General features: G+C 47.3%; 1 protein-coding gene across 2 annotated transcripts in view; it reads left to right on the forward strand.

Moving 5' to 3' along the window:
• Positions 1-17,877, forward strand: part of LOC134927267 (ATP-dependent translocase ABCB1-like) — a 503,919-nt gene that overhangs the window by 254,394 nt on the left and 231,648 nt on the right. For both annotated transcript variants that reach the window (XM_063921477.1, XM_063921479.1), the window contains exons 7-11: positions 2,313-2,484; positions 2,574-2,698; positions 2,828-2,999; positions 6,117-6,230; positions 16,925-17,035. In XM_063921477.1, the coding sequence (XP_063777547.1) occupies positions 2,313-2,484; positions 2,574-2,698; positions 2,828-2,999; positions 6,117-6,230; positions 16,925-17,035 (694 nt within the window). The remainder of the gene's footprint in view (positions 1-2,312; positions 2,485-2,573; positions 2,699-2,827; positions 3,000-6,116; positions 6,231-16,924; positions 17,036-17,877) is intronic.

Below are 17,877 nucleotides of genomic sequence, written 5' to 3' on the forward strand. Positions count from 1 at the left end.
GATGCCAGTGGCTACTGACTCCTCAATTGCTTCAAAGGCCTTGGATGTTGTGAGGGCTTTGAAGATTTATGTGAAGAGGACAGCTCGTCATAGAAAATCTGACTCTCTGTTTGTTCTCTATGAAGCCAAGAAAATTGGGTGTCCTTCTTCAAAGCAGTCGATTTCACACTGGATCAGATTCACCATCCAGCATGCATATTCTACGGCAGGATTGCCGTGTCCAAAATCTGTTAAGGCCCACTCTACTCGTAAGGTGGGTTCTTCCTGGGCGGCTGCCCGGGGTGTCTCGGCTGTACAGCTTTGCCGAGCAGCTACTTGGTCTGGATAGAACACGTTTGCTAGGTTTTACACGTTCAAAACTTTGGCCTCTGATGACCTCAAGTTTGGTCAAGCGGTTTTGCAGGAGCCTGCGCGCTCTCCCTCCTGTATTCTGGGAGCTTTGGTACATCCCCATGGTACTAATATGGGCCCCAGCATCCTCTAGGACGTAAGAGAAAATAGGATTTTGGTTACCTACCGGTAAATCCTTTTCTCGTAGTCCGTAGAGGATGCTGGGCGCCCGCCCAGCGCTTCGTTTTCCTGCAGTGGTTATTTACTTCAGTACTGTCTGGTTCCTAGGTAAGTTCTGCATTAATTACTGTTTCAGTACTGTTTCAGTTGTTGCTGAGTTTATCCGGCATGTTGGCCGGATTTGCCTTGTTTTGTGAGCTGGTATGAATCTTGCCACTATATGTGTATTTCCTTCTCTCAAAGTATGTTGTTTCCTTGGGCACAGTTTCTAGACTGAGTCTGGTAGGAGGAGCATAGAGGGAGGAGCCAGCCAACACTGTTAAACTCTTAAAGTGCCAATGGCTCCTGGTGGACCCGTCTATACCCCATGGTACTAATATAGACCCCAGCATCCTCTACGGACTATGAGAAATGGATTTACTGGTAGGTAACCAAAATCCTATTTTAACAAGAAAGGTCAATGTACAATGGCCAGACTGGTCCAGACTGACAGGAATGGTAACTCAAATAACCATGCATTATGCAAATAACGTCTCTGAATAAGCTTAAAATGGATGGGCTACAGCAGCAGCAGGCTACACCAGGCTCCTAGGAACAGGAAACTAAGGAGAGATTAAAAAAATCTTAAATTCGGCTGTGACATGTCAGGCCAGAATTTGACATAAAAAACATATATCCATGGAACCATTCTGCCTCGTATCACTGGTTCAGGTTGCTGTTGGTGTAATAGGAAGGGGAATCATTTCTTGCCACAATTTAGAACCCCTAATATCATTTGAGCATACTTAAATGAAATAACCTTCCTTGGTATTGTTGCTGACCATGTGCATCTTTATATGGCCACAATCTATCCAACTCTAATGGTTGTTTGCAGTAGTATAACAGTGTCGTAAACAGCAGCGGCTCCTATTTACTTTAAGTAGGGGGACTGCCACCACCCCCTTCCCACGTAGTGTAGACAGGGAGCCCAGGTTCCGGTACCTGTGCAATGGATCTCGAAGGTGCCGGGACCAGCGGTGCGACTGTCTAAACCCCTGGCTTCTATGGACTGCATCGGCTGCGGCCCAAAGAAGTTGGATTGGATTGGACTGCGCCAAAGGCAGGGAGTAGCTCCCTAGAGGAAGTCAGCTCTCTGTCTACCGCAGCCGCAATGGCACTGCCAGTAGGAAATCACTGCCAGTCACAGTGAAGCCAGTGCACCTGGCTGCACTGACACTGAGCTGGGTGGTGGATTTTCCTGGAGAGGGGGGGTGTTTGTGTAGCTCATAGGTAAAATCTGCCACAAAGCAATGTCACATGTCATCTCTGTCTGGTTCTATAAACACGACAATGAGCTCAGTGTAATCCAGTGACCTCCACAGTTACTGAATATCAATCCAGTTAAGGTCCTGTGGGACACAGTGTATATGGCCATGATATCTGGGTGCCTTCACTGGGGAGGCGACATTTCCCTATTCCTCCCAAGAGAATGAGTAGGGTAAATGTCCATCGGTTGGCTGCAGAAGCAGTTAGACTGCCCAATGCGACCATCTTCCAACTCCAAAAATATTCCATCAGATGGACGGTTTGGCATTTCCAACTCATTGATATTTTGAGATTGGTTGTGCAAAATACACAGTATAATCACCTGGGGGTCCTGCCCAGTACACCTTACAGTGTTCTTCTTCATCACTGACATTATCATTATACTATTGGTTTATTACTGGTTTATAATGTATTGATGTTGTGCGTGTGTGTGTGTGTGTGTGTGTATATATATATATATATATATATATATTTATTTATTTATTTATTTTTTCCAGCGATGTGCAAAAAATTAATGAAGGAATTGGCTCAAAACTTGCCCTGTTGATTCAGTCATTATCTACTTTCATGACCGGCCTTATTATTGGCTTCGCTAAAGGTTGGAAGTTGACGTTGGTTATTTTGTCAATTAGTCCACTCATGGTGCTGTCGACTGCTCTTTGGTCGAAGGTGAGATAGTTTGGGCTAATTTTGTTTTCCTTTGTCAAAAACACATCATGCACAGTACTTTTCTTTTATGGTCTATCGTTTATCCACAGATATTGTCAGTGTTTACTAACATGGAGATGAAAGCTTACGCCAAAGCTGGAGCAGTGGCTGGGGAGGTTCTCGCCGCTGTTCGGACTGTCATTGCCTTTGGTGGACAAGATAAAGAGATCCAAAGGTGATTGGCAATACTGCTTTGCACTCAGTAACAGCACCACTGCCTCTATTAAGCGGAGTCTTGCTATAAATATGGTAGATTTCCTTTCAAATGGTGATTATGATTATGAGACTTGCAATTATGTTATAGGTATGAAAAGAATTTAGAAGAAGCCAAAAGGATAGGGATCAAGAAAGCCATCTTAGCTAACGTGTCTATTGGATTTGCTTACTTAATAATATACGCCTCCTACGCATTGGCATTCTGGTATGGTACCAGACTAATTCTAGCTAAAGAGTTCTCTATCGGAAATGTGCTCACAGTAAGTAAAAGCTGTATAATATATATTATTCCAATATACTTCATTGTTTATTAGGTGCTAGCGCACAACCCATATTACCTTACTGAGAACCAGTGCTGAAAGTGGGGTGGTACGGAGTACCATTAAGAAATATGGTTGTGGTACTCTGTAACACCAGCCCACCACTGGGGCATAATTTATAAGGGGCATTTTTGTGTGTGGGTGCATAAAATGGTGTCAGTGGCATAACTGTGTGTGTGTGGCATAATATGTAATAGACATTACGGTGTGTGTTACGCTGTCTGGCATAATGTGTAAGGGGCATTACAGTGTGTGGCATAATGTGGTTATGTCCCTATTGTCATGTAGCCACTCCCCTAGTTTCATGTGACCGTGCCACCTCATGACACGTGACCACACCCATTTGCACCGCTGCTGAGGACACATATTTTGGTATATTTAAATTGTACATAAATTGCAGGAGTAAAAATTGAAAAGGTGCAATTTTATTATAGAATTGTGTTCCCTTTGCTGTACATTAGGTACAGAACAATGAATCAACTCTCCACCACTCCACCACTCTCCCTGCCCTGGGGCCTACAGCATTTATCAAGCCCTGTAAACCATGGAGAATTTGCACATATCGCATGAATTAAGTAATGTAGTTATATAACAAGTGTCTATTGCAGAATATAAAAATCACAGTCTACCGCCATCACCGTACAATGTCATATGGATCTTACCAAGCTCCAAAAACCCAAAAGGTCTCGGAGCTTGAGAGTGATAGCTGACGCCACCTGGTGATGGTGTTAGCCCATTTTGTTGTAGGGTTGTAGGCCGGCCAGACAATAGTGGTCTGTATCTGATCATGTTGCCCATCACAGCTACTTCATATTGTACATTCACAGTTGCCTGCAACGTCTAAACCCAGAAGTACAGCCATAGGGCCTGATTCTATGCATAGTGAGACGCCCACTTGTAGCTAAACGTGGACCAGCAATACATCAGGCGCAGTTTCTCCATCTGAACACTTATCAACAGGAGGGGCTCTTAGTGGACACCATGTCCTAGCGAGTGCCCCTTAGTAAATTGCTCTAAGAATACATTCCAAATCACTGCAATGCTTTTGGAATGCTACCGCCAATAGTGCTAAAGTGGCATCTCCAAGGGAGATGGGATTTTCTGCACTTCCCTTTTTATACTGACCCAATTCATGGGCAGAACTTTCTGGTTATATTTGTAGGATCCACAAGGCATTATATATACTAAAGAGATGGTTATGCTATGATACTGTATAGGATGATGTGCTGCCTACTGTACATAACAAAGATGTTTCTATAATACACTGAAGTGATGATATCAGAACTCCTCATTACTACAGATATTATTTGCAGGATCATATGTGCCCACTACTGTAAATCACTAGGAGTTATGTGGCCATACAAAGGCTTTTACAGGTCATAGATGTTTTATGTGACTGCTGATATTGACAGGGGGCCTAATTCAGACCTGAGCGTAGCAGCAACTTTGTTAGCAGATGGGTAAAACCATGTGCACTGCATGGGGGGGAGCAGATATAACGTGCAGAGAGAGTTAGATTTGGGTGGGGTGTGTTCAAACTGAAATCTAAATTGCAGTGTAAAAATAAAGCAGCCAGTATTTACCCTGCACAGAAACAACTCTAACTGCCCACCCAGCTCTAACTCTCTCTGCAAATGTTATAGCTGCCACACCTGCAGTGCACAAGGTTTTGCCCAACTAATAACAAATTTTCTACTGCGATTAACTCTGAATTACCCCCATGGTTTTGCCCATTTGCTAACAAACTTGCTGCTACGATCAGATCTGAATTAGGCCCAGTGTCAGACTGGGGCATGAAGGGCCCACCGGGGGACTGTAGTAGTAGTAGTAGTAAGGGCCCATGTCTTGGGGGGCGGCCTGTCTCCAGAGGAGGTGTGGCCAGCTCACATAGAGGCTTGATAACTATTAGAGAGTGCATGGTTTGGGCCCCTTGTTAAATATACAGTATACAGTACATACTGCTAGTTCATACATGATAATGTACCAGAATAATAACAGCAATGCGCTGCAGAGAATACACCATAGTCCTGTGCAGTATAAGTTAATATGTATAATGTATAATTCAACTGCACAGTTTGGAACCTGGGGGGTCATTCCGAGTTGTTCGCTCGGTAAATTTCTTCGCATCGCAGCGATTTTCCGCTTAGTGCGCATGCGCAATGTTCGCACTGCGACTGCGCCAAGTAAATTTGCTATGAAGTTAGGAATTTTACTCACGGCTTTTTCATCGTTCTGGCGATCGTAATGTGATTGACAGGAAGTGGGTGTTTCTGGGCGGAAACTGGCCGTTTTATGGGTGTGTGTGAAAAAACGCTACCGTTTCTGGGAAAAACGCGGGAGTGGCTGGAGAAACGGAGGAGTGTCTGGGCGAACGCTGGGTGTGTTTGTGACGTCAAACCAGGAACAACAAGCACTGAACTGATCGCAGATGCCGAGTAAGTCTGGAGCTACTCTGAAACTGCTAAGACTTGTGTAATCGCAATATTGCGAATCTTTCGTTCGCAATTTTACTATGCTAAGATTCACTCCCAGTAGGCGGCGGCATAGCGTGTGCAAAGCTGCTAAAAACAGCTTGCGAGCGAACAACTCGGAATGACCACCACGATCCCTAGAGGAGGAGGAGGTGGATCCCCCAGGCAGTGGGGCCCACCAGAGGTTTTCCCTGTACCCCTGTGGGCCAGTCCAACCCTGGATATCGATAAGTTTACCCCTTGTACCCCTCCCCTCCTGACCTTTTTGTCTTCTGTCACCCCTAACCCTGACACTGCCTAAAAACTTAAATAAATAAAAATAAGTGACTAGAGAGTGACTGCTCATTGTAATACACTCTATAGAATTACCGGTTATAAGCAATGACATCAGAACTCAGCAATTGATAGTACTTGCACAGGTATAGAAATATATTAGCATACCTTATGTGTTAAGTAACCTGGGGCTTATGGACGTTACATCTGTCTGTGAATGAGGTGTGTGTATTACAGTACATTATATAGCATTTGTCAACAAGGTATGACCATTTATGGCAAGCTTCTGTTCAGTTGTTTATCCATCTTTCAGGTGTTCTTTGCTGTGATTTCTGGTCCATTTACTATCGGACAAGCAGCACCCAATATTGAAGCCTTTTCAATTGCCAGGGGAGCAGCATATACAATATTTAATATTATTGATAATGTAAGTCATATATAATATTTATATCATGTATAATAGGGTGTATAGTTATAGTTTGACTTTATATCCCTATCATAAACTTATCAGAAAATCTCCCCAAAGAAAACATTTAATAAAAATGTACAAACTGATTACAATAAAAGAAGTCAGTAATGTAATATGTACCCGCGTCACCCCAGCCCCACCCCCACCCCCACCCCAATGTAATACCTATTCGTTAGTGACCTGCAGCCATTTATAGTACTATACAGTAGAACTACAGTACAGTGTTTCCTATATGGAATAGGTACAATACAGAGCTATGTGTATTATTGTAACTATTTACCTAAAAGAAACCAATAACACACTTTAGTTTCTCTTACGTCCAAGAGAATGCTGGGGTCCACATTAGTACCATGGGGTATAGACGGGTCCACCAGGATCCATTGGCACTTTAAGAGTTTAAGAGTGTGGGCTAGCTCCTCCCTCTCTGCCCCTCCTACCAGACTCAGTTTAGAAAATGTGCCCAGGGGAGCCGGTCACAGTTAGGAGAGCGCTACAGAGCTTTCTAGAAGAGTTTAATTTTAGAGTTTTTTATTTTACAGGGAGGCTGCTGGCAACAGCCTCCCTGCAGAGAGGGACTAAGGAGGCGAGCAGTGTCCGCCCTGCGGGGTCTGAGCCACTGTCTCCGCTGACTGGACACTCAGCACCAGAGGGGTCACATCGCTCTCCCCGCCACAGGGGATCGCTCACCCCAGCGGCTTGTCGCCAACCCCTTACAGAGCTGAAGAAGTGGCGAGTGAGACACCGACCCCCCTAGCAAGCGGGGGGCCGTTGTGAAGATGACGGCAGCGGGGAGGGAGCGCAGTATTAACTGCGCTTCTGGTACATGGTGCGACGCTGTGAGGGGCGCCCTGGGCCAGCGCTTACCCCCTACACTGGTCCAGAAGCCTGTCGGGGTCCTCGGATCTCAGCCAGCGCTAATTCCTCAGGTCAGTATAATTCATTAAGAGCGGGAAGACAGCGCCGTTAAGGGGGCGGAGCTTCTCAGAGCGAACCCAGCAGCGTTACAGCACCATTTTCCTGCCTGCACAGAGCTGAGAAGGAGAACAGGTCCCTCCACAGCAACTCCAGCTATCTGTACACGGTACCAGGGGGTTGTAGAAGGGGGTGGGGCTGTAATACGACTGTGTGTCCTATTAAGGTGCACAGTCAGCGCTGACAAGGGGTCTCCCTTTGCTAAAAGCGCTGTGTGTGGGTTGGCTCCAATCTCTGGGGGGGAACTCTGTCTGTCCTCACCTGTGTGTGTAGAGTATTTGGTGGTCTCCTTTAGCTATGTCCAGGGACACTGTGTAATATGTTGCAGGGGATTTATCCTCCCAGGATGATCCCATTCCATGTAATCAGGATAGCACTGGTTTAGCACAGATGCCAGCAAGGGAGCCTGAGTGGTTTTCCTCTATCAAATCTTGGATTTCTCAGATTTCTGACAGGGTTGCAAGTAATGAATCTGCAACCCAGGTATTACAGAGCTCTATGGCAGTATGGCCGGTTTCTGGCACCTCAGGACGCTCCACTATATACCCCCATAAGCGTGCGCTTGTGCATGTCACACAGGATGACATGGATACCAATTCTGACACAGACGGTGATGGGGATGTGTTGCGGGGGTCCGCATCTCTTGCAAAGGGGGTGCAATTGTTGATAGAGGCTATCAGGGATGCGTTGAATGTTAATGATACCACACCTGAGCAGGTTGAGGAGGCCTTTTTCACTGAAAATAAAAAAGCCTCGCTAACCTTCCCTGCGTCAAAGGAATTGAATGCTATATTTGAGAAAGCATGGGTAAACCCTGAGAAAAAATTCCAGGTCCCTAAAAGGGTACTGGTGGCGTTTTCTTGCCCTGAGGAGGATAGGAAAATATGGGAAAATCTGTCGATTGTTGACGCATCTGTGTCCTGATTCTCAAAGAAGGCGGTTTTGCCTATTTCAGGATCTACCGCCTTAAAGGAGCCAGCTGATAGAAAAATTGATAACACGCTTAAATCAATGTACACTGCTTCAGGGGCCATATTATGTCCCACTATTGCTAGTGCATGGATTGCAAAGGCAATAGTAAAGTGGTCGGCTACCTTACTTGAGGATTTGGATACGATGGATAGGGATGATGTTGCATTATATTTATGAAACATACATGATTCAGGAGGTTTTATGGTAGAATCCATGAAAGACCTGGGTTCCATGGCTGCGGGAACCTCTTCCATATCTGTTTCAGCTCGTCGGGGACTGTGGCTGCTCCAGTGGTCGGCCGACGCGGAATCCAGAAAAAGTGTGGAGTCCCTACCCTATACAGGTCAGGCTCTCTTTGGGGAAGCTCTAGACGCGTGGATATCCACGGCTACAGGGGGCAAGTCTCCGTTTCTTTCCTCAGCAGCACTTGCTCCGAAGAAATCCTTCTCTTCATCTGCAACACAGCCCTTTCGGCCTAACAAGCCTAGAAAGGCCAGACCGTCCAATATCTTCTTTACGCGAGGTCTAGTTACTGTAAGTCCAAGGAACCTGCCGCTGCAGGCTCCCAGGAACAAAAGCCTGCATCAGGTACGCCAAAGTCCTCCACATGACGGTGGACTGCGCGGCCTGGAGGTGGGGCCGGTGGGAGCGAGACTCAGACGCTTAAGTCATGTCTGGGTATCTCCCGGCCTGGATCCCTGGGTGATAGATATTGTATCCTAGGGATACAGGCTGGAATTTCAAAGTCTCCCGCCTCATCGTTTTTTCAAATCAGGCTTACCAACTCAGTTGGCAGACAGCACCATACTGTAAGAAGCTGTCCAAAAGCTGGTGGAGGCACAGGTCATTGTGCCAGTTCCTCCCCCTGCGCAGGCCACAGGTTACTATTCGAACCTTTTCGTGGTACCAAAACCGGATGGTTCGGTTAGGCCCATTCTGAACCTAAAGTCATTGAACCCTTTTCTAAAGGAGTTCAAGTTCAAGAAGGAGTCTCTCAGGGCGGTGATATCAGGTCTGGAAGAAGGGGAATTCCTGGTATCCCTGGATATCAAGGATGCGTATCTCCACATTCCGATCTTTCTGCCGCATCAGGCTTATCTCCATTTCGCATTGCTGGACTGTCATTTCCAGTTCCAGGCTGCCATTCGGCCTCTCCACAGCACTAAGGGTATTTACCAAGGTGATGGCAGAAATGATGGTTCTCCTCCGCAAACAAGGGGTGAACATCATTCCATATTTGGACGATCTGCTGATAAAGGCATCGTCCAAGGAGAAGCTGCTGCAGTCCATTGTTCTCACAACACGCCTCCTCAAGAGTCATGGTTGGATCCTGAACCTTCCAAAGTCACATTTGGAACCAACCCAGAGGTTCTCCTTTCTGGAAATGATCCTGGACACAGTAGTGCAGAAGGTGTTTCTTCCGCTGGAAAAGGCGTTGGTGATACAAGCTATGGTCTGGGATGTCCTGAAGCCAACCTGGGTGTCGGTTCATCAATGCATTCGCCTATTGGGAAAGATGGTGGCCTCTTACGAGGCTCTCCAGTATGGGAGGTTTCACGCTCGGACCTTCCAACTGGTTCTCCTGGACAAGTGGTCGGGATCTCACCTCAACATGCACCAGAGAATTAGTCTTTCACCGAGGGCCAGGATTTTGCTCCTCTGGTGGTTACAATTACCTCACCTTCTGGAGAGCCGCAGGTTCGGAATTCAGGAATGGGTCCTTCTAACCACGGATGCAAGCCTTCGGGGCTGGGGAGCAGTCACTCATGGAGTAACCTTCCAAGGATGGTGGTCAAGCCTGGAAGTCGGCCTGCCCATCAACATCCTGGAACTAAGAGCCGTCTTCAACGGTCTTCTTCAGACGGCCCGTCTTCTAAGAAATCGATCCATTCAAGTGCAGTCGGACAACGTAACAACAGTGGCTTACATAAACCGACAGGGCGGAACGAAGAGCAGAGCGGCAATGTCAGAGGTGACAAGAATACTCCTATGGACAGAAAAACATGCGTTGGCGCTATCAGCCATCTTCATTCCGGGAGTAGACATCTGTGAAGCAGACTTCCTCAGCAGACACGATCTCTATCCAGGGAAGTGGGGTCTCCATCTGGAGGTGTTCAAGGGAATAACAGACCTTTGGGGATTACCCCAAATAGACATGATGGCCTCTCGTCTCAACAAGAAGCTTCAGCATTATTGTTCCAGGTCGATGGACCCGCAGGCAGTGGCAGTGGACGCCTTGGTGTCTCCGTGGGTTTTCCAGTCAGTGTATGTGTTTCCACCACTCCCACTCATCCCAAGAATCCTAAAACTCAGGCTCATAAGAAGAACACATACACTGGTTCAGGCGATCCTCATTGCCCCAGACTGGCCAAGAAGGGCTTGGTACGCGGACATTCTGAATCTACTGCAAGAAGAACCGAGGACTCTTCCTCTTCGGGAGGACCTGCTGCAACAGGGGCCGTTCGCCTATGAAGACTTACCGAGGCTACATTTGACAGCATGGAAGTTGAGCGCCTGATACTTGCTCGGAAGGGCATTCTGAAGAAGGTCATTCCTACCCTCATACAGGCTAGGAAAGGGGTAACGTTTAAACATTACCATCGTATTTGGAAGAAATATGCCTCTTGGTGTGAATCAAAGAAGTTTTCTACGGTGGGGTTTCAACTCAGTCGTTTTCTCCTCTTCCTGCAAGCAGGTGTGGATGTGGGCCTGAGGTTAGGCTCTGTGAAGGTCCAGATTTCGGCCCTATCCATTTTCTTTCAGAAACAATTGGCTGCCCGGTAAATCCTTTTCTCGTAGTCCGTAGAGGATGCTCGGGTCCTCATTAGTACCATGGGGTATAGACGGGTCCACCAGGAGCCATTGGCACTTTAAGAGTTTGAGAGTGTGGGCTGGCTCCTCCCTCTATGCCCCTCCTACCAGACTCAGTCTAGAAACTGTGCCCGAGGAGACGGACATCTTCGAGAGAAGGATTATACACCGATAGTGTCGAGTAGAGTGGGCCTTAACACATTTTGGACACGGCAGTCCTGCCGTAGAATAAGCATGCTGGATAGTGAACATGATCCAGCGAGAAATAGTCTGCTTAGAAGCAGGACACCCAATTTTCTTGGGATAATATAGGACAAACAGAGAGTCCGACTTTCTGTGACGAGAAGTTCCCTTCACATATATCTTCAGAGCCCTTACAACATCCAATGACTTTGATGTAATTGAGGAGTCAGTAGCCACTGGCACCACAATAGGTTGGTTGATATGAAATGCCGACACAACCTTCGGAAGAAACTGCTGACGTGTCCGGAGCTCAGCTCTATCTTCGGAGAAGATCAAGTAAGGGCTTTTACAGGATAAAGCCCCCAATTCGGAGACGCGTCTAGCAGAAGCTAAGGCCAACAACGTGACCGCCTTCCATGTAAGAAATTTGACCTCAACCTCCTGTAGAGGATCAAACCAATCCGACTGGAGGAACTGCAACACCACGTTAAGGTCCCAAGGTGCTGTAGGCGGTACAAATGGAGGTTGGATGTGCAGAACTCCCTTCAAAAAGGTCTGAACCTCAGGGAGGGCTGCCAGTTGTTTCTGAAAGAAAATGGATAGGGCCGAAATCTGGACCTTCACAGATCCTAACCTCAGGCCCATATCCACATCTGCTTGGAGGAGAGGAGAAAACGTTCGAGTTGAAACTCCACCATAGGAAACTTCTTGGATTCACACCAAGAGACATATTTCTTCCAAATACGATGGTAATGTTTAGATGTTACCCCTTTCCTAGCCTGTATGAGGGTAGGAATGACCTTCTTTGGAATGCCCTTCCGAGCAAGTATCAGGTGCTCAACTTCCATGCCATCAAACGTAGTCGCGGTAAGTATTGATAGGCGAACGGCCCCTGCTGCAGCAGGTCCTCCCGAACAGGAAGAGGCCTCGGTTCTTCTTGCAGTAGAGTAGATACAGAAGGTCCGCGTACCAAGCCCTTCTTGGCCAGTCTGGGGCAATGAGGATCACTTGAACCCTTGTTCTCCTTATGAGTTTTAGGATTCTTGGGATGAGTGGGAGTGGTGGCAACACGTACACTAACTGTAACACGCACAGAGACACCAGGGCGTCCACTGCCTCTGCCTGTGGGTCCATCGACCTGGAACAATAACGTTGAAGCTTCTTGTTGAGACGAGAGGCCATCATGTCTATTTGGGGTAATCCCCAAAGGTCTGTTATTTCCTTGAACACCTCCAGATGGAGACCCCCACTATCCTAGATGGAGATCGTGTCTGCTAAGGAAGTCTGCTTCCCCGTTGTCTACTCCCGGAATAAAGATGTCTGACAGCGCCAACGCGTGTTTTTCCATCCAGAGGAGTTTTCTTGTCACCTCTGACATTGCCGCTCTGCTCTTCGTGCCGCCCTGTCGGTTTATGTAAGCCACTGTTGTTACGTTGTCCGACTGCACTTGAATGGCCCGATATCTTAGAAGATGGGCCGCCTGAAGAAGACCGTTGTAGACGGCTCTTAGTTCCAGGATGTTGATGGGCAGGCCGGCTTCCAGGCTTGACCACCGTCCTTGGAAGGTTATTCCTTGAGTGACTGCTCCCCAGCCCCGAAGGCTCGCATCCATGGTAAGAAGGACCCAGTCCTGAATCCCGAACCTGCGGCCCTCCAGAAGGTGAGGCAATTGGAGCCCCCAGAGGAGTGAAATCCTGGCCTTTGGCGACAGACAAATTCTCTGGTGCATGTGGAGATGAGATCCCGACAACTTGTCCAGGAGATCCAGTTGGAAGGTCCGAGCGTGGAACCTCCCGTACTGGAGAGCCTCGTAAGAGGCCACCATCTTTCACAATAGGCGAATGCATTGATGAACCGACACCCGGGTTGGCTTCAGGACATGCCGGACCATAGCTTGTATCACCAACGCCTTTTCCAGTGGAAGAAACACCTTCTGCACTACTGTGTCCAGGATCATTCCCAGAAAGGAGAACCTCTGGGTTGGTTCCAAATGTGACTTTGGAAGGTTCAGGATCCAACCATGATTCTTGAGGAGGCGTATTGTGAGAACAATGGACTGCAGCAGCTTCTCCTTGGACGATGCCTTTATCAGCAGATCGTCCAGATATGGAATGATGTTCACCCCTTGTTTGCGGAGGAGAACCATAATTTCTGCGATCACCTTGGTAAACACCCTTGGTGCTGTGGAGAGGCCGAATGGCAGGGCTTGGAACTGGAAATGACAGTCCAGCAATGCGAAACGGAGATAAGCCTGATGCGGCAGACAGATCGGACTGTGGAGGTACGCATCCTTGATATCCAGGGATACCAGGAATTCCCCCTCTTCCAGACCTGATATCGCAGCCCTGAGAGACTCCATCTTGAACTTGAACTCCTTTAGAAAGGGGTTCAATGATTTTAGGTTCAGAATAGGCCTGACCGAACCATCCGGTTTTGGTACCACGAAAAGGTTCGAATAGTAATCTGTGGCCTGTGCAGGAGGAGGAACTGGCACAATGACCTGTGCCTCCACCAGCTTTTGGACAGCTTCTTGTAGTCCAGTGCTGCCTGCCAACAGAGTTGGTAAGCCTGATTTGAAAAAACGATGAGGAGGGAGACTTTGAAATTCCAGCCTGTATCCCTGGAATACAATATCACCCAGGGATCCAGGCCAGACGATAGCCAGACGTTACTGAAGTGTCTGAGTCTCACTCCCACTGGCCCCACCTCCAGGCCGCGTGGTCTACCGTCATGCAGAGAACTTTGGCATACCTGAAGCAGGCTTTTGTTCCTGGGAGCCTGCAGCGGCAGGTTTCTTGGCCTTAACTAGACCTCCCCTAAAGAAGGTATTGGACGGTCTGGCCTTTCTAGGCTTGTTAGGCCGAAACGACTGTGTTGCAGATGAAGAGAAGGATTTCTTCGGAGCAAGTGCTGATGAGGGAAGAAACGGAGACTTGCCCACTGTAGCCGTGGATATCCACGTGTCTAGAGCTTCCCCAAAGAGAGCCTGACCTGTACAGGGTAGGGACTCCACACTTTTTCTGGATTCCGCGTCGGCCGGCCACTGGCGCAGCCACAGTCCCCGTCGAGCTCAAACAGACATGGAAGAGATTCCCGCAGCCATGGAACCCAGGTCTTTCATGGATTCTACCATACAACCTGCTGAATCATCCATCGTATCCAAATCCTCAAGTAAGGTAGCTAAGCCGACCACTTTACTATTGCCTTTGCAATCCATACACTAGCAATAGTGGGACGTAATATGGCCCCTGAAGCAGTGTACATTGATTTAAGTGTTTTATCAATTTTTCTATCAGCCGACTCCTTTTAAGGCGGTAGATCCTGGAACAGGCAAAACCACCTTCTTTGAGAGTCTGGACACAGATGCGTCAACAATCGGCGGGTTTTCCCATTTCTTCCTGTCCTCAGGGAAAGGAAACGCCACCGGTACCCTTTTAGGGACCTGGAATTTTTTCTTAGGGTTTTCCCATGCTTTCTCAAATATAGCATTCAATTCCTTTGACGCAGGGAAAGTTAGCAAGGCTTTTTTATTTTCAGTGAAAAAGGCCTCCTCAACCTGCTCAGGTGTGGTATTATTAACATTCAACACATCCCTGATAGCCTCTATCAACAATTGCACCCCCTTTGCAAGAGATGCGGACCCCCGCAACACATCCCCATCACCGTCTGTGTCAGAATCGGTATCCGTGTCATCCTGTGTGACATGCACAAGCGCACGCTTATGGGGGTATATAGTGGAGCGTCCTGAGGTACCAGAAACCGGCCATACTGCCATAGAGCTCTGTAATACCTGGGTTGCAGATTCATTACTTGCAACCCTGTCAAAAATCTGAGAAATCCAAGATTTGATAGAGGAAAACCACTCAGGCTCCCTTGCTGGTATCTGTGCTAAACCAGTGCTATCCTGATTACATGGCATGGGATCATCCTGGGAGGATAAATGCTCTGCAGCATATGACACAGTGTCCCTGGACATAGCTAAAGGAGACCACCAAACACTCTACACACACACAGATGAGTGCAGACAGGGTCCCCCCCCCAAGAATGGCAAGAGAGACACAGAGATTGGAGCCACACACAGCGCTTTTACCAAAGGGAGACCCCTTGTCAGCGCTGACTGTGCACCTTAATAGGACATACAGTCGTATTACAGCTTCCCCCACCTTCTACAACCCCCTGGTACCGTTTACAGATAGCTGGAGTTGCTGTGGAGGGACCTGATTCTCCTTCTCAGCGCTGTGCAGGCAGGAAAATGGCGCTGAAACGCTGATGGGGCCGCTCTGAGGAGAAGTTCCGCCCCTTTAATGGCGCTGTCTTCCCGCTCTTCATGGATTATACTGGCCTGAGGAATTAGTGCTGGCAGAGATCCACGGACCCCGACAGGCTTCTGGACCAGTGTAGGGTGTCACGCTGGCTCAGGGCGCCCCTCACAGCACCGCACCATGTACTGCTGAGCCATCCATGGAGCGCTGTTAATACTGCGCTTCTACCCTGTGCCGCCATCTTCACACTGATCCCCCGCTTGCTAGGGGGGTCGGTGTCTCGCCACCGATTCTTCAGCTCTGCAAGGGGGTGGCAGCATGCTGCTGTGGCGAGCGGTCCCCTGTGGCGGAGAACGTTTAGACCCCTCTGGAGCTCAGTGTCCAGACAGCGGAGACAGTGGCTCAGACCCCACAGGGCGGACACTGCTCCCCCCTTCAGTCCCTCGCTGCAGGGAGGCTGTTGCCAGCAGCCTCCCTGTAAAATAATAAACTCTAAAAAATAATTTTTTCTTGGAAAACTCAGGAGAGCTTCCCTAGCTGTGACCGGCTCCTCCGGGCACATTTTCTAAACTGAGTCTGGTAGGAGGGGCATAGAGGGAGGAGCCAGCCCACACTCTTAAACTCTTAAAGTGCCAATGGATCCTGGTGGACCCGTCTATACCCCATGGTACTAATGTGGACCCAAGCATCCTCTAGTACGTAAGAGAAAGGACAAAAGAGAAGCCTGATTGGTCTTGCCAGTCACACCCAGTTCCGTAGCAGCACTTCTGATTGGTTCTGCGATTCACACACTAGGTTAGACGTACTCTATGTAGCAGTGATAAGATAAAAGAACTATGGCAGTAGAGAATGTGCCACCCATGGCACCCAATCAGCTCTGAAGTAACAGTTATCAAGTGCATTCTATAACATTTTACGTAGCAGATGATTGGTTGCGATGGCACACTTCTCCACTTTTATCACTGCTTCATACATCTAACCCACTGTACCATAACATCACTTCTGATTGGTACGCTTTTGCTCACACACCCTTCAGCAGCATCACTTCCCATTAGTTTTGTCAGTCACACATCCTTCTGTATCATCACTTCTGATTGGTCCTGCCATTCACACATCTGTCCATAACATCACTTCTGATTGGTCCTGCCATCCACACATCCTTCCACAACATCACTTCTGATTGGTCCTGCCAGTCACACTTCCTTCCGCTACATTTCTTGACATTCACGTATCCTTCTGAAGCTGTTTTGAGAAGGATTAACTCCCATGTGTACTCATTTAAAGTGTATCTTTAAAATGCAGATTATATTCCAGATAAATAATAAAACTCTGTACATTATATATTGCCAGTCATACATACGATTGCCAGTCATATGGTATAAACACATTACTAGTGTTGTAGTGTATAAATACAGGTGTTGAATAAATTATAATTTTTATTTTTTTATACAGGTACCGAAAATAGACAGCTTTTCAACTTCAGGCTTTAAACCTGACAAGGTTACGGGAGACATCGAATTCAGGAATGTGAAATTTAGCTATCCCTCCAGACCTGACATTCAGGTTTGTGAATCTAATCTGGAAAATGTTTCTTTTGTCTGTCTTTCAATTAAATAAACTCTAAAAAGTGATTGCTGTATTCCAAAGAAGAAACTCCGGATGCAAACCTGATTTTTCTATTGAGTGACTATGATTATCGGTGATTGGTGCATGTATGTAAGTTGCACTGATTGCTGCCCCCCCCCCCCCCTCCCTTCTTCCCCACCCTCCACATCTGTTCCTGACCCAACACCTCTGTGGAGCACATGGCAACGCCACATATACTATTTTTAATGGGATTTTTTTTTGGAAGGAGGTGTGGCCACGCCCCCTTACATTAGTCCATACCCCCATTGCCTGGCTATGCTGTCTATGGCCATGCGTGCAAATATGCAGCTGAGACGACATTAGTGTACATCTATGAGCAACATTATCCAGTACTGAGCAGCATTTATCCAATACTGAGCAGCATTATAAAATACTGAGCAGCATTATATAATACTGAGCAGCATTATACAATACTGGGCAGCATTATACTGTACTGAGCAGCATTATACAATATATACTGTAGAAACATTGTACAATGATGAGCAGCATTATACAATACTGAGCAGCATTATACTATACTGAGCAGCATTATACAATACTGAGCAGCATTATACTATACTGAGCAGCATTATACAATACTGGGAAGCATTATACTGTACTGAGCAGCATTCAAAAAATATTAGTTATTCTCCTGTGCAAAGGCAAATGGAAGTATATACAATACATACACAGAGCAGCAGGTGGTGGGTGACACACAATATTTCTCATACGTCCTAGAGGATGCTGGGGTCCACTTTAGTACCATGGGGTATAGACGG

This window comes from Pseudophryne corroboree, chromosome 5, assembly GCF_028390025.1.
Source record: "Pseudophryne corroboree isolate aPseCor3 chromosome 5, aPseCor3.hap2, whole genome shotgun sequence".
Lineage (NCBI taxonomy): Eukaryota > Metazoa > Chordata > Amphibia > Anura > Myobatrachidae > Pseudophryne > Pseudophryne corroboree.